Source organism: Apostichopus japonicus, chromosome 21, assembly GCF_037975245.1.
Source record: "Apostichopus japonicus isolate 1M-3 chromosome 21, ASM3797524v1, whole genome shotgun sequence".
Classification (NCBI taxonomy): domain Eukaryota; kingdom Metazoa; phylum Echinodermata; class Holothuroidea; order Aspidochirotida; family Stichopodidae; genus Apostichopus; species Apostichopus japonicus.
Window position 1 is genome coordinate 12422640 of NC_092581.1, and position 22514 is coordinate 12445153.

General features: G+C 37.4%; 1 protein-coding gene and 1 long non-coding RNA gene across 2 annotated transcripts; both read right to left on the reverse strand.

Annotated features, from left to right (window-relative positions):
• Positions 1-1500: 1500 nt before the first annotated feature.
• Positions 1501-8635, reverse strand: LOC139962736 (NXPE family member 3-like). Its single transcript, XM_071962988.1, has 3 exons — positions 8526-8635; positions 7807-7979; positions 1501-6206 (listed from the first exon to the last, which is right to left on the reverse strand). The coding sequence occupies exons 1-3, from the start codon at positions 8601-8603 to the stop codon at positions 5336-5338; spliced, it is 1122 nt and encodes a 373-aa protein (XP_071819089.1). The 5' UTR covers positions 8604-8635; the 3' UTR covers positions 1501-5335.
• Positions 8636-10968: 2333 nt separating this feature from the next.
• On the reverse strand, positions 10969-17421 carry LOC139962737 (uncharacterized). Its single transcript, XR_011791351.1, has 3 exons — positions 17077-17421; positions 15437-15547; positions 10969-10990 (listed from the first exon to the last, which is right to left on the reverse strand). It is a non-coding gene; the product is annotated as an uncharacterized lncRNA (long non-coding RNA).
• Positions 17422-22514: the final 5093 nt, after the last annotated feature.

The window sequence follows — 22514 nt, forward strand, 5'->3', positions numbered from 1 at the left end:
GGGTAATAGGTTTTCTCCTTTTCGCAAATCTCAAATAGCCAACACTAGCAGGGTATTTTAAAGGTCATTATAAACAGCATGAAATTGCCAAATACATTAATGCACATATAAATAATGCCGAGTCATTTTCTAGTGTGCAAAATTAGCAATACACGCGACACAATTAACTTTGGTACTTATTAGTGCCGTGTGCAAATACGAACCCGATACACACAGAGAACACAGTTACTACTGTAAATCTTAAAAAGTTTTGTACCAAAGTAAAAACTGGGTCGTACTTTAAATCGGGAGCAAGTGCTATTAGGATTACAGTAAGAAGTGAGGATATGTGTAATCCCAACAAATCCAGTTTGATGATTTTGTTGGGATTACACATATCCTCAGTTCTTACTGTAATCCTAACAGCATGCGCTACCGAATTATTCGATTTGTCAACACAGCCCAGTTTTTAATGTGGTAAAAAACTTTAAGATTTACAGTAGTTACTGTAATCTCTGTGTGAATCGGTTGCAATATAAAATAACAATGTTTACGACTATCGTTCAAGGTCGTTAATTGGTGTCGACGGCCGGTGTTACAGTAAATATCGTCCCCCTCTAGATAATGTCCGGCCCGACATCTTCCAGGGTAATATTTCCGGCCGGACATTTTGAACCCAGAAATTATGTCCGGTCGGACAACATATACCAACATAATTTCCCAAGTCATAGTGATATTGCCCCCCCCCCCCAATCAGCACCACCACAACCACCAACTCTAGAACAGATTTCCACCGGAATATTATTTAGTCATTCCGTCCGGTCGGTCCTCTTGTGTCTTCAAGTACTATGTCTGGTCTCCATCGATGTCTCTGGCTATATTTTATTGTGACATATGCTGCATAATAAAAAAATATCCGTTTTAAAATCGCTACTCCACCTAGCAATTTTCCATACTTTTCCTGGTTCAATTAACCAGAACGTCCTGGTCAATTAATTAGTGGACCAGACATTTCCTAGTCAATGTAACCAGGATTGTGGTTATTATTATGACCAAATGCTTGTTACATCGACCAGTTAATGAATGGGATCCCCAATTATCCAATCAAATTCCTGGTCAACCTAACCGAGAAATCTGACACATCATAAGCTGATGTAACTCTTACCTCAGACGCTAGAAGAATACTAAAAAATTATAATAACAAAAAATAAAATAAAAAATAATAGCAGATGACCCCACCTCCTATAGGTTAATGTCTCATCATACGTGAACAGATTTATGCCCGATCACATAAAACCAATCCAATGGCCTGCACCAAAACATATACAATATACCCATATATAACGTATATTGACCTGCAATCACATACCAAATAATACAGTTTATATGTCAAACATATAGCATACTAACACATACAGCTTATGACAGATGACACTACCCTTAATTATGAAAGCAATTACTGATGACAAAAGACAATATCCATCAATAAAACATAAAACCAATCATATTGGCCTGCACCAAAACATACAATGTAGCCATATATAACGTATATTGACCTGCAATCACATATCAAATATTACAGTTTATATGTCAAACATATAGAATACTAACACATACAGCTTATGAAAGATGACAATACCCTTAATTATGAAAGCAATTACTGATGATAAAAGACAATATCCATCAATAAAACATAAAACCAATCATATTGGCCTGCACCAAAACATAGCCCCATACAATATAATCATATACAACGTGTATTGAACAATCACATCCCAAATAATACAGTTTATATGTAAAACATATATATGCATACTTACACAAACAGCTAACGACATATGACGATACGATTAAATATGAAAGCAACTAATGACAAAGGAGAATATCCATCAAGATGAAAATATGAAAAAATGAACTACCGGTAAAGTATGTACGGAAAACATCTTGCATGTTAAAAAACAGAAATTCATGAAACGAGGATAATACCCTTCAAGATGAAAGTATATGTGAGTACACGGGTGCTCCATACTACTTAATTATCTAGTTTTTCTTGAAATCTGCTTTGATCTCCTCTCCAGTGGGTTGACAGTGCCCAGTCAGTTTTTTTTTCTTCAAATGAACACTTGTTCCTACAATTGTCCCTATAATTCTGCTATTCCTTACTATAGATGCCTTCGTAGTTTTAATTATCACTTATCTAACAATGAAAGACCAAGGAACAGTGTGATTGAAGAATTTTGAAAAATTGAAGTTCTAAACAAACACATTGAGATAAAATATCAGAAATTTGAGATATAAAGTCAACATTTTGACTTAATAGGTAAACAATAAGTCACACGTTTGAGATACAAAGTCAACATTTTGAGATTTGGGGGACACTCCCCGCCCCCCTTTGTCCCACCACTCATACACACAAATGTATATACCAAAAAAAAAATGTTTCAACATGGAATGTTGGAAGCATCCACTACAGTTTTTAGCAAGTTCATGTGTTATATGGTTTGACCTTTGTAATATCATATAAGCTGTATTTTCGATTTATATGTTACATACACCTTAATAGCCTAGTCTTCCTTCCGTTTCATATTAAACCTGAATTGATATGAAATTTTCTCGACCTATCTCGGCAGTCGAAATGCAACTATACCGAAGATAAAAATAACAACTTGGTCGAAAACAGATCAGGGCCGAGTACGGAAGTGGTATATATAGCTTAATCAAGAATAATAGCTACATGATTGTTTCCTGTTTTCGGGGTCTTCACAACATTCATGGTATCCTGATAACGATACATTACTTACTATACAGATTACATTAGTTTGGGGAACTTGTAGCAACCTCAACTGAGTTTGTTTTTAGCACTCATCGGAAATCATGCATGGTCGTGCTTCGCTCACGATATAGATACAGTTAGATGCATGAGCAGATATATACTCTATCATTGTTTAAATATAGACTAATTTATCAACTTAATATGATCCACAGAAACTTTTTATGAGTGATCAGACGAGGATACAGGGGATGTAGGCCACCCCACCCCACCCCACCCTGTTAAAATCAACCCCACAAAACAAGGAGAAGAATATGGTAGCTATATAGCAAAACCTTACGTCTAATCCTATACTCCTATAAGTTATAGCCAAAATATGCCTTAGAATGCACTGTTTTCACGTTTTAGGTTTTCTTTATGGTGAGGACCACCCAAACCCCCTTACATGGGAGTCGACCTCAGGAAAACACCGTCCCTCTCTCTCATCAGTTTAAAAGGTTGGATCCATCCCTTGTAAGATATGCTTCTAGATTGTAGGTTATGCAATTTACTCCCAAACAGTATTACAAAAAAGGAAAAACATATGAGAATACGAGACAACAAAAAAACACAGAAAAAAATTTTGTCTTATAAGTAACTCCTAATTTGGATTGACCCTTGACATGCTCATTAATTCATAAGTTCAATATGCAAATGAATCTTGTGGTATGTATATAACCCTAAATACGATAACACAACCCGTGCTAAAAGAGCACTGAGAGAGTTTTGCCTTTTTCTGCAGGTTTCAGTCAATTCACCATGCACGGTGACTTCTAAGAAACATAGCTTGTAGTTCTCGCATGCATTTCTGCAAAATTACACTGGTGATTCGATGTACAATTTCTTTGTTTCTATAGGCTATACATCTCAAATTTGTGAATACAACTATAAGAAGGACACATTTATCGTTCATTTGCCAAACATCAATATGTGGGTTATTACGAGGATTACTATAAAAGTAATCAAGAACTAGGAATTTAGAAAACAGCTAGGGTAAAATACAACATCCGGAAACCAGGAAAGGTTTACCGATGATATAGAATTCATTCACTTATAAATGGGAGACCAAATGATATTTTTACCTCAAGACATTAAATATGTACTATGTTAATTTATCATAAAACTTACTCCATCAGTCCCCTGGTGGGTTAATTCCAGGCTTTTATCACCAAAAGGACAAACCTTGAAAAACTATAAAATGTAAAAAAAAGGCCAGTTAGGGATGAGAGGTGGATTTTTAAAGGACATTGTAAGAATTGCTTAGAATGCAAGCCGCTGCCGGATCAGAAGATACAAAATCAACTTGAGATATGCCATGAAAATATAGGAGGCACTATTCGACACAAGCTTCGACAATCAAAAATCGAAAAACGTCTGGACTGTACATGATTTTGAATACACTATCCATTGGGTTTATCTTGCTATTTTTATAGAGTAGAATCTATTTGTTACAAGGAGGTAGAATTTGGGCTCAAATACTAGATTTTATGAAACAATTTTACAGTAAATATTACAAAAATCTTGATAGAAATCTGAAAAAGTAAAAACTAACTGACAGGGCAAAGGGTTACTTATTTGATATAAACTTTCGAGATATATTGTAAACTATAGAAGTTTGTATAAAATATTGAGAAAAAAGTATCAAGCAATAATAGTCTACGGAATAGAGAGACGTCTTAGTGAAAATGTTGGCACTTTTATAGCAGGCTAAACTTAAAGAGGTAAAAGAGGGGAGTCTTTAAACGCTGTTGCTCTTCCAACTGAGATTCCCACCCCCACACCTCTGTGTCTGAGCAGTGTTACGTACAATATACACTAGCATAGTACTACCTATCCCTATGTGTCTGAGCAGTGTCACGTACAGTTTACACTAGCATAGTATTCCCTACACCTCTGTGTGTGACCAATGCCACGTACAGTATACTCCAGCATGGTACTCCCTATCCCTATGTGTCTGAGCAGTGTCACGTACAGTATACTCTAGCATAGTACTCCCTATCCCTATGTGTCTGAGCAGTGTCACGTACAGTATACACTAGCATAGTACTCCCTATCCCTCTGTGTCTGAGCAGTGTCACGTACAGTATACATTAGCACAATACTTTCTATACCTCTGTGTGTGACCAATGTCATACTCTAGCAAAGTACTACCCATCCCTCTGTGTGTGAGAGGGGTCACGTGTAGTATACACTAGCATAGTACTCCCTATCCCTATGTGTCTGACCAGTGTCACGTACAGTATACACTTGCACAGTACTCCCTATCCATCTGTGTCTGAGCAGTGTCACGTACAGTACTAGCATAGTTCTCACTATCCCTCTGTGTGTGACCAATGCCACGTACAGTATACTCCAGCATAGTACTCCATACCCCTATGTGTCTGAGCAGTGGCACGTACAGTATACACTAGCATAGTACTCCCTATCCCTCTGTGTCTGAGCAGTGTCACGTATAGTATATACTAGCATAGTGTAGTAAAGTTTGGAAAGACTACGAAAGCAACTCCACAAAGTAGCGCATCCATGATAACACAAAGACGTTAACTCCTAATACGAGTTACCGTAACATAAATATGTTAGAAGTCTGTTTACTAATTCTCCTACAATCTTTCGGTTAGGGTGAACGAAATCTTTATATTTCTGGACTTTTGTTATCTCTAATGCATCGATGAAACCAACTCTTTTCTCATCCTGGAATAATTCCCGTAAGTCAGCTTCATGGGCTGCTATATTCCACTCACTAGAAATAATCGCAATCCACAACGCCGGGTGATCTTTCGTGTTGGCGCCTTTAATGATGACCTTTGCAGTCGGACAGCGATCAAGCAGTGCCTTAACTGCTTCCTTGATCGCTAATAGTCTTTGCAAATAAAATTCTTTACCAGCTGCAATGAAGTGCGCCCAGAGCGATAAAACGTACACAACTTCACAGCCATCCCTCCCAGAATTCAGCCGATTTGCTATGAATTCTATGTAATCGGTTCTCAACAAAAGTTTAGATCCAGAGCTGGGTAGGCCATGAAAATGAAACTCAATAAATGTATTGGATTTTTTATTCTGCAACCGCAATGGTCCATATCCAGAGTAAGCTCCTTCGGGAAGAGGCAGCTTCTTTAAATATTTCTTATAAACATCCCTGAAATACTCGAAGACTTGTCTTATCGTTGAGTCGCCAAGTAAAACAAGATTTTGATTGGCTAGACATTTCATCCCAGTCTCGACTGTAAAGTGTTTTACAGTACATTCATGTGGATACCATACATCTTTAAAGAAATGACCAGTGTTGTGAATACCGTTAGGGACACCTTTCATTGAACAGTAAGGTAACGTCATAACGGCTTCTTGTTCGAGAAGATCTCCATATTTCTCTTCGACAATAATTGAATGACGATTTCCCGGAATGTTAACCATATGGGATCTGTTAAAAATCAATATATATAAAATAATTAATTTACGCAATACGTATACAGTGATCGAGGTGTATCATGATCAATATATACCGATAGGCTTTTAATCAATACATACGAAAAGGTTGAAGTTCCAAAAGTTATCTGGTTTGGAAGTTTACGAACGATAAACTTATCTCCTCACAACAACCACACTTTCCGCACGAAGATCGGATTCGCTATATCTAAGGAAACTTGGAGAAGCTATTTCGCAAAACTGGCGTAGGCGTTGGCGTAACAAACGTTAAATCCAAGGGAATTTAACAGGCGCGTAGCCAGGAATTTGCCAAGGGAGGGGCGAAACTGTAGATTCGGCATTGCAAACTATCTAAGCGTAGCGCCACCATGTTTGGCGCGAAGCGTACAAGAAAATTTTGGCTGAAAATGCCTCCCAGATCGCAGGAAATGGCACTTCCCAGGCCTTGTAAGTTGCATCTTTTCATAAAATTAAACAATATGCTCAAGGGGGGCGGCTTTCCCAAAACACCCAAACATATTGAAGGATACTGATCTAATCTTCGTGCGGAAATGTGTTTCGTGTGGTTGCTTTGAGGTAACAGGTAATGAAGTGAAATTATGCATGACATATATTTAAGTATTACTAGTAGCGTATCATGCACATTTCGTGCACTACTCATCACTATCTCTCACGTCACTTACAACCATGAATGTGCTGTATGAAGTCTTCAGTTTTGCTGGTACAATGAACTGTAATTATCATTAGCAACTTCTGTCCGGAACATGACCTAATGCTGTTTCGATGTAATCACTTACAACCGTATCTTACCTTGAAAATATGGGCCAAGGTTTCAAATCCTAATGAGAATATGACATCACTGATTTACAAGAACAAAATGTAACTTTAAGGGATGAGTTTGCGTTGAACAGTTGGCCTAAATACAAACTTTCCGGACACTGGGACCGAAGGTTGGCAGGATGTGAAACAATTCCTGATAATTCGCGAGTTCCTGCTTGCAGAAGGCTCTAAAATACATTCATACATACATACATACATTCAATCCAAGCATTAGCCTGTACATTGCACCTTTGTATATGTCCATATACAGTATTAGAGTTTTCGTTAACAATGTGAAACAAAATATTGCGACCTCATTTGTTTTGATTCATTTGTTCATTTGTTTTGATTTCAACAGTGCATGCTGTATTTTAATAATGAAATATGCATCTTTAGGTCAGATTCACATTCTCATAGCATTTTTTTAATGACGAAGATATGAATATTTTGCTTGGAGATATTTCATGAATCTATCTTGAGACAACAGGGTAATTGATGCAATCGGGAAGATTGAATTGATGACTTAATTGATGTCTTTAAGTGATATTTCATCACAAATTTGTTAAGAAATCAACAAAATACGTCGCTTTATCATCATGTATATTACTTGCAGTCAGTCCAACGCAAATGAAAGGTTACTGTTATTAACAAAGCATGCATGCAACCAACTAAACATAAATGCATTGTAAAATGTCAAATCTTTTTATTATTACTATTTCTACGTTAAAGTATTAGTACCATTAATATTTCCCCATAAGTGAATATCTGATGCTCACTTTGTTAGCAGCTCTTTTGAAAGAGGTGTCAAATTTTCTTCCAGTTTCATAAATGTTCCATTTCTATTCTTTTTGTGCCACTTCCAGTCATCACACGTGAGTCGCGAATCGGTCGGTTTCTTACAAAACCAAGGTCCGTGTGTTAAAGGGTCACTTAAATTGCAAAACGGTGGCTGAAAAGAAGAACAGAAAGTAAAAAATGCAAATTCTGGAGATGAGTAATATATATTTAAATGTTAAAATGCAATTAAAGTGACGATTTGTTCTGAAGGGACAAACAAGTTGTATATAGATTTAGCTGGTTAGTATGATCGCGAGATCTCGACAATTCATACTTTTTGTCAATATGTCATATTAATATAACAAATATCGTAGTTTTGACGTATTGTTATTTCGCAAAAGGTGATATAGAAAGAACATCTGGTTTCCATGGTAGTAAAATCGATATTAATGGTCTACTGAACATCAAACTTATCCTTGCAGTCATCCGTTCAATGTCGTATGGTAATGAAAAGGATTAACGCCGTGGTGGTATCGTATAAAGAAGAAGTGTGTGTGTCGGTATAGAAATTGTTCAATTTGCCGTATGAATGTTTTGTACGAACTTCATGATGAATTTCATTGCGACGGAGAGGTAGGGAGGCTAGCTAGCTAGGCCACTCCTCTCCGGCTATACCCTTATTACTACTGTTACCAAAAGTATTACAACTTTAATATACCTCAAGTACTACGTATCGACAGAATACTTCCTCAGAGATGTTCTTGTTTACAAATATGCCGACAAACGTTGAGTTCATTCCAGTTCTTCCCTAATACCTTATTACTACTGTTACCAAAAGTATTACAACTTTAATATACCTCAAGTACTACGTATCGACAGAATACTTCCTCAGAGATGTTCTTGTTTACAAATATGCCGACAAACGTTGAGTTCATTCCAGTTTTTCCCGTAAGAGTCAGCCGCATCTGTGGAAGCACTTCAACGGGATGAATAAGCTTGACTTGAATTTTGACCTTACCACTCCACCTCAGAGTGAAAAACGCTAGGTATGTTCCATTTTGAAAATCAATGAGTTCATCCTCGCCTGCAGCAGAGTATGCCTTGTCTTCACTGAAAATTTTTAAGCGAAAAAAATCCCCTCCGTATGTTTTTGAGTTATTTTTCCAATCACGTGACTCTATTTTGACGACCAGTAATTCACAAAGTTTATAACTTTTCTTTTCGTCGATAATAGAAAAAGTGGTGAAATTTGGACTTGTAGTTTCCATAAAGTCCAATTCGCTAAGAATTGTGTTATTCATGGTTTTGTCGCCACCTGTTACATAAGTCTTGTATATATTTGTCGTAGGCCGTTTTGGACAAGTCCTTGCGTGTTGATCGCTGCAAAATAAATTTAGAAAAAAAAAAAAAACTAAACGTTAATTGACAATAGATGCTGAATATTATCAACTTGTACCATCGTTCTGCATTTACAACAACAACAATATTAAAAAAAATGACCAAAACTGGTCAACTGGATTTATGACAGAAAAAGTTTTCTCCCCTTTGACTTCCACAGAAAAGCAATATAGTTTATAAGGTTAATCTTAAACACTTAATATGAATTTTAACCCAACTTCACCTTTTGGGTTAACAAGGTTTTCAAACGTTGACCTCAATTAACATTTAACCGCTACAAGACAAAATTATGTTCTGTGTACTTCATATAACTTTCAAGATTGGGGTTATTGTAAATACTATTGTTTTCAGACTTCTAAACGTCTGAAGACATGTATAATGTGACCTCTATATAGAAATCAGAGGGAAACCCCTCTCATCGGTAAATTGCATTAAAATACATTACATATGCAGCACAGGATTAGTTTGCAAGCTAATAACGTATAGGTTGAAGTTCATACTCAAGACGGAGAGCAATATAAATCTAAGCAGAGTCGGTGCTTTACATGGTTTGATGACTGGGAATCATGTGACGTATAATACCACAACGATGAAAGAAAGACAGAGGGACATTTTGTTTGCTGTTTGATATTTATCTTGCATGCTCACTCTAAACAACAAAGAGCTGAAATATTTGCATTTGTAAATAGTTAACATGATGAGATATATTAGATATTTTGACCTCTGCTGACCCAACTGACCTTTGACCTCCACCAAACCAAAAGGGTCTTGTACTCATTTCCAGGGAAGCCACATACAAAATATGAGAGCCAATTAAGTTTCCTAGCTGGAAATATCGTGTTGACAAGGATTTCAAGTTCTCACCCCCGGTGACCTTGAATGAACTCTGACCTACACCAAATTGTGTTAAAACTTGATATAAGGATATCCCACCATGCATACATGGACTCCTTTAATGTTCATGTTCTGAGATTTTCACATTTTACCCGTGTTTACAAGCTAGGGCGTCACATACAGAGAGAGAGAGAGAGAGGTGGAGAGAGAGCTACACACACGCACGCACACGTCATAGGTTTATTGCCTGCCTATACGGCAAGTAACCAAAAATGTACATTGTACTCAGTAAGTTGGTTGCACAATCCATGTATGACGTTGACCCAAGCTTTGTTGATTAATTTATCAGATATGACTTCAAATAACCTTTTTTTTTACTCTGCGAAATAAGCTTTTACACTTCTTGAACTTACTAAGATGGGTCCACGTGCCTAGTATGAAGTTCACGAAAGATTTGCTTTGGGCTTAATTTTTTGTTCTTCTGAATTGGACCTCCGTTGAATATTAGTATTAACTATATGAAAATCACCCAAGAGTTGATTTTAGTGTTTACTTTGGCCTTTGATTTTCTCAAAATTGATTGCCTCTCGATCGATGACAATAACTCACTGGTCTTTCTGGTGTGTAAGCTAGAAATGGATAGAAACCGCTCTGGGAAATGTGTTATCCAGAATATACCGCTCTGCAGTTGGATTCGTATGTACTACGTTAAACGGGACGGTATATGAATAAAGCAATAAAATATAATATACTCACCCATTTCGTCGATAAGATAACTGTTTTGCCGCCATTTGCGGTATTGTCCTTCTATCGTATCTCATTGGTTGTATCTGAAAGTCTGGTGTCTGATTTTTTGTCAAATCGTTAAATTTTGAATTAAAAACGATGACGAGACTTGTCCCAAACATAATCAGAAACATTGCATAGAAGGTCTTCATCGTACAGTGACAACTTGAAGAAAAAAAAAGAAAAAAAAATTAATGTAGTATGTGTATTTACAAATGTTAATCTCATCTTTCTCATGCGAACTAGTTAATCCCTTTTGGCTTCACGAAAGGGAAAACTATGGACCGCGGATTGCACAATCGGCAATTACTATAGTATAACGCGGATCGCAAAGTCGGTAATGACTATTACCATACGGTTAGATTCGTCCAACACTGCAACATACAGAAACGCTGTACTCAAAGCCGAAGACTTCGTTGGTTCAAATTCCCTGGCCAGTGACGGCAGCCCGCCTTTTCTCTGAAAAGTTGCTGTTACTAAAAGTCGTAGGGTCTGCACTGTTTGTCAATACGGTTAGAAAAAAAAACATTCAACAGATAGAATAAAATTACCAAAGGAACATTAAAATTATACCTAGTACTTTTTAAATTAGTAAATGTTGATAATACTATGTAGGTCTATTATGTCTTTAATTGTTTAAATATATGTTGTGTTTGATAAAGAAATTATTTACCCCGTATACAATAGTCCATTTACCTAAAGCTTTGGTTACTGAGTACCATTATGTCAATAGGGGTAACGAAAGTTGGCTTTAATTAAAAACAAATATTGGAAATATATCTATAAAGAAAATTACTACTTGTACGGCAAAAAAAAAAAACGTATTAGAAACACGCATAATTTTAATGTAATCTGAAATAACGTTCTCATTCGACAACTCAAAAAGGTACATTTATATGCCAACCTTACGCATTACGAGTTGAATCCATGTGACAAATCTTATGCGGTACAGGTAGGACCCTTGCAATCAAGTCACGTGTCAAGAGTCTATGCGTACTCAGTTCTTCAATACCGCCATTATTTGCCTTCCGGGGAAACATTTCATACTATAGTTCCGATTACAGTGTTTCGTTATAGTGGTCGTAAATGGCGTCCCATATGGATACAAGTGTCGGTTTTGCGACAAATAGCAATTTATTGTAGCAATGGTCAATGAAAAATCGGTTTAATAAATGCAACATTCGGTATATTTACAATTTTATTCAACAAGAGTCACTGCAAATCAACACAATTATTGATTGAGGTCCCTTATAAGTCGACTCTTAAATCGATATATGTGTCTATAAAGACTTGTCTTGACAACGACAACAACAAAACATTAAAATGATTCCTTTCTTTTAAAATGGTAAGAGGATGTCGAAACATGATTCAAGTTTACACCTTTGTTCAAGAACTCCGCATACTGAACAAACCAGAATTTGCCCTGTCACCATTGGAGCCATGTATTTTGATATTATTGAAGCTGAGATGGTTGTACGTCGTTAACAAAAAATGTCCTTTGTAATCATAGCAAAATTATAAATCACTTTTGGCTTGATTCAAGTTCTAATTTTTGACTTCAAATACAAAAATTTTTCTTCGATTATTGGTCTATTGTTCAGAAGATTTTGACATATGTAATCATTAACACTGACCTCAGTTACCATGAAAAAACACATATTTTGATAGAACCTATAGCAAATCCATGAAACCTGTACCGGTCGCAATTCAATTCAATTACAACTACCCAAATTGAGCAGTGCCAATTTGTCATTTCGGGAACATTAAAAACCAAACTGTCGAACCTGGTCGGTGTCCTCCGAAGTAATTCTACAGATAAGGTGAAAACTAAATGCACTTCTGGACTATTCTGTCTGTTCTTCTACGTTATGGTTCTTCGTTATGATACTTATGAAAATTGAAAAAGGAGCTTAGACTCTTGCAAAAATATATTTAGACTAAATGCTGGTACATGTAAGGTCCGGCATAATTCCGGTCTTCCATATTCAGAATAGGTTATGTGTGTAGTTCACATATAGTATATACATACATACACACATACATACACGCATACATATGTAACCAGAGCATAAGAATGGTTATTTTTTTGTTGTGATGCATATGTATGTTCTTTAATTTTCCTATATACTTTTGTTTTAATTCACTTGATCATTTCCCTTTCATTTTTTTTTTATTCATCTGATAATAATTAACCTTTACTTGGTAGATTGAGGAATTCCCTTTATTTTCAAATTTATTGCTAACTACTATAGACATGGCAACATTTAGTTGTCAGGTGGCCCTGTGTGACCTGTCTTTTTCTTAAACTAAGTAACTGTTTTGTGTGGTCCTAAAATGTACCTAAGGACACTGATGAAACCCATTCATAAGTCAAGTAATGTGTCTGGTAAATTATTAATTAAGTGTTAATTGACAGCTGGTAAGAGACTGGACCCCAGATACTCAGGGAGTGAAGGGCAAGCTGGTCTAGAGTTGGAGGGGGGGGGGTAGGATGAGTTGAGACAAAGGCTAAATTATGAATATTTATGAACCAACCTTTGTGTTTGATTGGTTTAAGGTGGTCATATGTGAGTTGCCGTGTACTATTATTATGGGATGTATTTTTATGATTATGGGATGTATTCTTATTATTATGGGATGTATTTGAGGAATTATGGGATGGAATGAATATGGTATAATGGTAAGGGGACAAAGTTAAGAATATATACTATAAAAGCTGAGTTGGTAATAGTAAGGAGAGAAGAGAGAAAAGATAGGTTTGAGATGGTTGGTTGGGCACGAGATCATAATTATTTTCTTAGACTAACTTCACCAGTATTAGAGTAGAGGACCCGTATTAAATTAATGAAAAGTTAAGTGGACACTTGATGCTATTAACCTATGGAGCTTTCATACTATTAATTAGAAGTTTAGTGAACACCTGGAGCTTGTTTTACACATAGATATTTTATTTTAGTAAACACCATGGAACTAGTTTACATGGAGATTTCATATTTAATAAGAGTTACTGATCACCCTAAGCCGTACCCATAGAGGCAGACCTATATCTCATCCTGTACTTATATCTGACACCCCATTATTTTTTGTGCTAATTTTCGGTTGAGATGGAACTAAAAAGCATCATTTTAATTCTACATCCTTGTTCGGCACCGGAAGTGAACCCCTGCGGTGACCCAACCCCAGTGATGAACAGCCCCTCCTAGTGACCGAGACGCCCCAAGAGGTTATTTTCCTTGGGTCGCGAGCTATCCGGAGAGCCCCCCCCCCCTTCCTCAGAGACGTCCCCGACTAAGTGAACCTCCCTAAAAGTTTCCCAAGGATTCCTTATAAGAGCTTCGAGATCTGTAAGTTACTCATTTAAACCATTTTACAGTTTTCTTTAAGTTTAAGTAACCCCAATGATATTAATACCAGGTCCACGTGCATAATTATACCTGCAGGTCCACGTGCATTATTAACCCACTATTTTGCCTTTATTTGTTTATTTTTGTGTGAGCGTTCCGCCTTTTCAAGTTGTACCCACGATCTCATGGTGAACCGGCCCTATACCCTCATGGGAAGGTGCGACTTGTAATTTTCCCAAACCTGAAAATATATATTTTTGCCTGGTCACTGCGTCCTTGGCTACATCACATCATACATACGGGTAATTCGATATATAGCTCTTTTTATTTAACGTTGAGCTTTTAGATTCCTTTCTGTATAAATGTCAGCCTATTTCTTAGGAACTAATCGGTATTTTTGCCTTTCAAAACAATACCAACGTAATAGTATAGACTAAAATAGGCTCAAAAGAACTTACCGTACTTGAGAAGCGAGGGATTATATCGTGTCCGAGTATAGTCTATATATCCTACATCAGAGCCTATCATGATATGACCAGTGTGACCTGTCTCAAATGAACGAGCTACAACACTCAAATTGGTATATCAATAACGGATGACGTAGACCGATGCATACAATATTTCAATTTCAGTTCAATAGAAAATATCGCTCGTTGTTATACAAGAAAGTCCTGCTGCGCCGGCAGATTTCAATAACAAGTCCTTTGCAACCCCACAACTAATCTTATTTGTGAATTGATCTCGATTTGGTGAATCACAATAGTTTATGACTGCCGCAGTGTCTTTTATGTATATATATATATATATATATATATATATATATATATATATATATATATATATATATATATATATATATATATATATATATATATATATATATATATATATATATATATATATATATATATATATATATATATATATATATAAACATACATAAAAGACACTGCGGCAGTCATAAGCTATTGTGATTCACCAAATCGAGATCAATTCACAAAGCAGATATCATGTTATCCTTTAACATATATTATTATATATTATATATATATTATTTATTCTTTAACATATATATATATATATATATATATATATATATATATATATATATATATATAATAGTGGATGTTTAATGCATTCAATTTCATGTTATTTACCTTGAACAATGTCCAAAATTCAGGCGACAATGGATTTCAAATCAATGGGGCACGTCTCACGGTGAGATTAAAATAATATAGATTTAATGGAAAGTTCTGACAAAAATTACCTGTTGCGGTTCAGTCGTAAGCCATCCCAAAGTAGAATACTCGTAATCGCTGGTCAGTCTTTTCAAGTCTGGTTTACCCGTCGACCATTGAGTAGTAGAACAATCAAGAAACTTGTTGTGAGCAGTATGTGTTCACGTGGAATCGAATTTTGTTGTTGAAGAAGTTGTCCAAGTATAGATGAAAAACAAACATTTATAGTTGAAATGTTATGTTTTTTTTCATCTTTCGTATGCATTGGGCAACGATCGAAGAAAAGCGAGGCAGCATTTGGTCTTAATTTTCTATCTCAGTAGCCTATATTTTGACTGTAGCTAGCTGTCTCTCTCCGCCACTGTCTCAACCTCGTAGCAAAGAGAAGTACCCAGAAGTTGTATGTATTGGTAAGACCCCACTCGTACACTATATTACGTACGTAGGTACGTACGTAGGTATAGCGATGTTTTGACTGTTCCCACCGGATACATAAAGGGTCATGCACTAATATCGTTGTAACAGGAATAAACAGGATGGTCCAGTGGGCATACTGAGTAAGGTCGCGTTTGCAGATTCGTCTGACTCAACGTGGAAATAGCCAATTATTCAGATAGTATAGTTTGAATCAAGTGTTGCAAGTATTTGTTATTGAAGCCGTTATGTCTATGCATTTTATCCACCATGAGGGAAACGAGATAACAGTTATACGTTTTTCAGACCTCTATGCCTAATAATAACAATTACAAACCGGTGGTTTCCAAATGAGGGTCGTAGTTTCGCTCAGTGGCGGAGCTAGGGTTATTGGTCAGGGCAGTGGCGGAGCCTCCATGCATATAGTCAGAAAATTACACCAACAAAATGTGACAAATGTCAATAGGTAGGCCCATTAAAAAAGTTAATAATCGCGAATAAGTAAAAAGTGGTAAAAACTTGGCTGAAAAGGGCGCCAGCAGTTCATTTGAGTCCGTCAGGGAGGGGGGGGGGGGGCATACGCCCTCCTGACTATATGGACGCTCCACCACTGGTTTCGCTAGTTTTTGAGTGGGGATCAGGGACGTATGAAATTTAGCCTGCAGGGAAATCGACCGCTATGAACCGACCAGACGAAGAATGGCTCCTCATAGGTCATTATTTCTGTTTATTTAATTTAGCATTCATATGCATAAACTCCAGTGAGATTTGCCAGGTTGCATCTAATTAATAAGAGAATGACGTCGGTACGAGGATACTCATGACCTTGATGTATGTACATTATATACTATTTTATAGACAATGAAAGACCTGATAACTTATTGTTGATAACATAAAACTTTAGACAAGAAACATAAACTAAGATACTTTTTATAACTCAGTGATCGATGAGCTTAAATGAAAAAGAGATTTTGCTCTGAAATCAAAATTTTATGTGACGAATTACCCTGCAAGTGAGAAATTCAAAGTTTTCACGCCACAGATATAAACCCGGTGGATGAATACTTGTATATGCTATAAGAACCTAAGCAGTACGTCTTAAATTTATCGTAAATGCCCGATCTAGTGGTCGTTCTGTTGTCTACCGCAGGAACGAACTGACTAAGGGTTAACTAATACATTAGATGCACCTGGGAGCACGTGACATACCCTCATAGAAATGCCATGCATATATGCCTATAGAAAACGCACTTACCAGTTTAGGTTTCGTTTGGAGTTCTTTTACCTTTTCTCATGAGCAGCGTGGTCGTGACACCTGGTCACTTCTTTCTTTCTCTATGTGATATTAACAGGGATTACGAAAGAATTGATACTACTAGCAATTAGCATGACACTGACAAGCGACTTGTGACCTTGTCCGACGGATGAAGCACACTACTACGGGTGCATATAGCATTCAAATGCCAAGGACTGTCTGAGACGTCCTTTCACCTCGAGATCCAAATGAAGCGATCAAACTGTTACTCCATTTAATACCGAAGTGTAGTGTGATGTTTGGTAGAATTGAACTAGGAAGAATACTGACACAGTGAAGCCTTGAAAATGTGAGGGCGCTTTGCATTGTACGTCTTCATACAAAATTCTCATCATGCTTTGCATTCCAGAACCACGTGAGAAGCGCTGGCTGACTAAATACCGTCATTGTGCTGATTGACTTCGAACCGTCTATGGCAAGCCATGTGGGACAAACACTGCATAATATATAAGCGTATTAATCGTAATTTATACGCGTATTAATTGGAATATATACGCGTATATATTATTAGCCAATCATATGGCCCAAATATATCCGCGTATTAATTCGAATATATACACGTATTAATTCGAATATATACACGTATTAATTCGAATATATATACACGTATTAAATAGAATACATATGGGGATTAAATCCAATATATGCACGGATTAATTAGAATATACACGAAAACACATTTCCGCTCTTGCTGTCTACATTTTGGCGGGCTCGCGAGATCGCTTCATAAAGCGAAACTTTACACATTTACAACACATATATATTCGAATTAATACGCGTATATATTCGAATTAATACGCGGATATATTATGCGGTGCTTGTCCCACATGGCTTGCCATAACCGTCAACATCATTGACTGGTTTAGTTAAGCCAGAGATTGGTAGTTTGGTAGTTTGCTTTCGTGGAGTGCGGACGTGTTTTCGGCTGCTCTCCACTTTTTCGTTGACCACACACTTTGTGTTTTTTACGTTGGCCTTTCAATAGTTTGCAGTTTGTTTAGTGTAGTTTTGGCTTTGTTGCGTGGTTTTTGTTTTTCGTAGGTGAGTATGGCAAGCCGTTTTAACATTTACCTCGCAATTAGACTTAAGTCGAATACATTTCACTTAAGTGGAATACATTCTACTTAAGTGAAATGGAACTCCACTTAAGTGAAATGTATTCCACTTAAGTGGAATTCAACTTAACTTAAGTGGAATTCAATTTCACTTAAGTAGAAATGGACATTTCTATTCACTTAAGTGGAAATGCATTCCACTTAAGTGGAATTGTATTTCACTTAAGTGGAATACATTTCCACTAAAGTGGAATTGTATTCCACTTAAGCTAAATAGCCCATCTATTTCACTTAAGTGGAATACAATTCCACTTAAGTGGAATGCATTTCCACTTAAGTGAAATACAATTCCACTTAAGTGAAATGCATTTCCACTTAAGTGGAATTGTATTCCACTTAAGTAGAATACAATTTCACTTAAGTGGAATAACATCTTTTGGGCGTCAATTTCACTTAAGTGGAATTCTATTCTGCTTAAGTAAAATACAATTCCACTTAAGTGGAAATGTTGATATGTGGCTTACATATAAATACAATTTAGGGTAATGTTCGTCGTTACGCATTCAATTGCTCATCACATATGATGATTTAGTCGATCCTCGTTGCACGTGTACATCATGGCTACGGCTAATCATTCACATCTAACATTGCTGGAATGCGATCAAATAATTGTTGTTGTTAGAGACACAATTCGAAGTGTTGTTTTCTCACTTGCACAGGGGAACAGTCAGTATGATGCACAACAGAGGCGACTTACATCTTGTTTAAGTAACATAGGCAGAGTTCGTAACTTTTTTGATAGTGAAACTTTTGACGAAATAAAAGATTCCATCCAAAACCCAAAATCCACAAAAAGTAAAACGTTTTCTTGGCGTTGTCAATGCGTTTTCGGCTGTAGCTCCAACCACTTATAATGTATTTGCCATGGCTTTATTTTGGTAATGGTATTCGTCAGGTACCAGGTCAGGTACGTACGTACACACCTTGCACGGATGTTAAGTGCTAGCTGGATCCCGATGGACAGCCGATATTCATTGTGCACATATCGACACCACGTACGTACGTACACGTAGCGCGGCAAGTTGTTTATAATGGCGCGCAAAGGCATGGGCAAAGTTTGGCGGTAAATGTACTAGCCAATCACATTCCACTTAAGTGGAATAGACTAGCCAATCACATTCCACTTAAGTGAAATAGACTATCCAATCACATTTCACTTAAGTGGAATGCATTTCCACTTAAGTGGAATTGTATTCCACTTAAGTGAAATAGACATGACATTCCACTTAAGTGGAATTGTATTCCACTTAAGTAGAATACAATTCCACTTAAGTGAAATGCATTTCCACTTAAGTGGAATACAATTCCACTTAAGTGGAATGTAATTCCACTTAAGTGAAATAGAATTTAGCTTAAGTAAAATGCAGTTACAAGTTGATGAATTCAGCTTAAGTAAAATACAATTAAGCTTAAGTGGAATGGTATTCCACTTAAGTGAAATAGAATTCCACTTAAGTTAAATAGTATTCTGCTTAAGTGAAATTGAATTCCACTTAAGTGAAATGTATTCGACTTAAGTCGAATTGCGAGGTAAATGTTAAAACGGCTTGCCATAGGTGTGTGGCTTGCCACACCCCTAGCTGTCATGGCGGCTCACCGTGACAGCAAAATCGTATTGTTGAGTTTTTTGGGGGAGGCTAAGGTCGTCCCGGACAAGTTTTTTTTTCAGTTTTGCGTTCTGTTGGTTTAACGGTCCCTGGAGAGGTTGACGCGCTTCAGCGTAAACCTCTCCGGGGTATGAATGTTTTTGATGTTCGGTTCACCCCGGAGGCTGCCCGCGTCCGAGGTGTCCATGTGTTGGAGGGAGTTGAGGGATTGAAGGTCACACCTTATGACAGTTCGGTGTGGGTGACAGTCCTCCATCTCCCTCTGGACATGTCTGAACAGGTTCTTGTGCGGACACTGGGGCGTTTTGGGAAAGTGACCGGCTACGAGGAGCCGGAATTCCTTGAATGTATGCCGGGGTGTCAAGACCGGGACTAGACGAGTTAGAGTTGAACTCAAGTCCGATATCCCCTCTACCTTGTGGGCTAATGGGCACAGGGCCCACATTGCATACCCGGGCCAGCCTCGCACTTGTTGGAGGTGTGGGCTGGAAGGGCATGAGGCCAGGTTGTGCCCGAACAAGCGGTGTAGCTGCTGTTTACAGGCCCCGAGTCAACCGGCCCAAGAGACATTAAGTGGCCCAGATTCTGACTCGCCAATGGAGGACTGCACTACAGCCTTATTAGTTGTGGCTAAGGAGTCCTCCGATTGGTTTGATGAGACGAAACAGGCCACTGATCTCATTGACTCGAGTGGCCCTTCCACCCTACCCGCGGTCGCTTCCGCTATACCGGACACGATGGTCGCTAGTGGACCTCCTGTTCCTGACAGGGAGGTCCACTCGATCAAGGTTGACGGGGAGTTAAGAACTCTGCTCCCTCGTAAGAAAAGGGGGAATACTGCTAGGGGCTTGAAAAGACCCGTATTGGGAAAACTTCGCAGGTAATGCGCAAGCCTGTCGTCTGCTATCGGGACGGCGTACCCCGGATGAATTTTGGAGTTAGTTAGTTGTTATGTGTGGGGTGGGGGGTTTGTGTGGTCGTTACATAATATGGGTTGGGGGGGGTTCTGTTTGTGGTTTGGTGTTGGCTTTTTGGGGCTGGTTTGTGGAGCTTTATTGTTTTGGTTCTGTTAGCCTTTGGGTCCGTGTCCTTTTCACGTCACGTTAAACTCTACATTTTATACATTTGTGGGTTAGTGAGAGATTTCTGTTTGTGGGTTTTCAGTTGGGTTTTTGGTGGTTGTTAAACAGACTGGGATTGTTTTTGGTTTTGTTGACCTTTGGTCCGTGTCCGTTTCTTTGCACGTAAAAAGCAGTTAAGCCAGAGTACTACGCTATTGTGTGTCTGCTGTACGTGGACGACTTTGTTCACAGCAGATAATAGCTCTTTTGTCTCTGAGTTGCTGGTTAGATAGCAGCTCTCTAATTTTCATTACGGTAATAGCCGCAGTGAACCGCAGTGAACCTAAATAGTCCTATTTGTGAATTTAAATCTACGAAGGACCAGTGATCTAATTTGCAGTTAAAGGAGGCTAGCGTTTAGAGGTGAGTCACATGTTATTTCGATTATTGATTACCTAACGCCTAAACTGTCTCCTGAACCATTTCGGCCCAATCAAAATTAGCATGATGAACGATATAGCGTACGGTAGGGCTTTGTGCCCTATCTATATGGGCCTAGAGCCCTAACGTTTGATTGTACATTTGCAAACATGCTAGAATGGGGGGGGGGGGGTGAGAACGTGTTATCAGCCGCTAAATACCCGTGAGTTGTTATTCATTTCAACTAGCCTTATCTTTTTCCATAAAATTGGACTAATCTAGTGCATCAAGTGTTTCCTATATGTGAAAATTAAAGATATTTTGACGATAAGATCAGGATTTCGTCAAAACCGTGATAAGATGACGTAGGCACACTCTGCACGAGTCACTTTAGGGGAGGGGGGGGGGGTGGCGGGGTGTGGTGGTAGCGTATTGTTGTCATCAGCTGCGATATGGCTTACATGTATTCATTTCTGTGTACTTTGTAGTACGGAAGCTTAAAACTGCCATCAACATAAGAAAACTTTGCCACAATAAGTCAACATTCTCAAGTAAATTGTTTAGATAACAAGATAATATCTTATCAAAGATCACAAAAATGTTGGATTGTTCAGTTGCTTTAACTGAGCAATTGAACATTTTTCTGGAAAAAAAATGTTTAGTTGACAACTTACAGATCTCGTCAATTCACCATTTTTCTGAAAAATGTTCAATTGTTCACTTCATTCCAACTGAGTAATTGAACAGTTTTCTGCAAAATGTTGAATTGACCACTTAAAATATGTCGTCAATTCAACAATTTTCTGCAAATTTTCAATTGACCATTTATCATATCTCGTCAATTCAACATTCAAGTTATTCTGCAAAATGTTCAATTGTTCACTTCATTCCAACCGAGCAATTGAACAATTTTCTGCAAAATAAAATAAAACATTTAATTTAAAATTTTGCAGAAAATTTTTCAATTGCTCAGATGGAATGAAGTGAACAATTGAACATTTTTCAGAAAAATGTTGAATTGACGAGATACGATAAGTTGTCAATTAAATATTTTGCCCAAATGTTGACTTATTGGGACAAAGTTTTCTTATGTTGATGGCACTTTTAAGCTTCCGTAATATAGTAATGCTTTGGTCAAGTAGAGAGTTTTTATCTGGCAACATCTTGTGCAATGT

Excerpts from the sequence above, each read along its gene's own strand:
- LOC139962736 (XM_071962988.1), bottom strand. The coding sequence starts at position 8,603 with ATGAACTCAACGTTTGTCGGCATATTTGTAAACAAGAACATCTCTGAG. Across the intron at positions 7,980-8,525 it reads GTCGATACGTAGTACTTGAG|CCACCGTTTTGCAATTTAAG; the intron begins GTATATTAAAGT and ends TCTTCTTTTCAG. Across the intron at positions 6,207-7,806 it reads TCAAAAGAGCTGCTAACAAA|ATCCCATATGGTTAACATTC; the intron begins GTGAGCATCAGA and ends GATTTTTAACAG.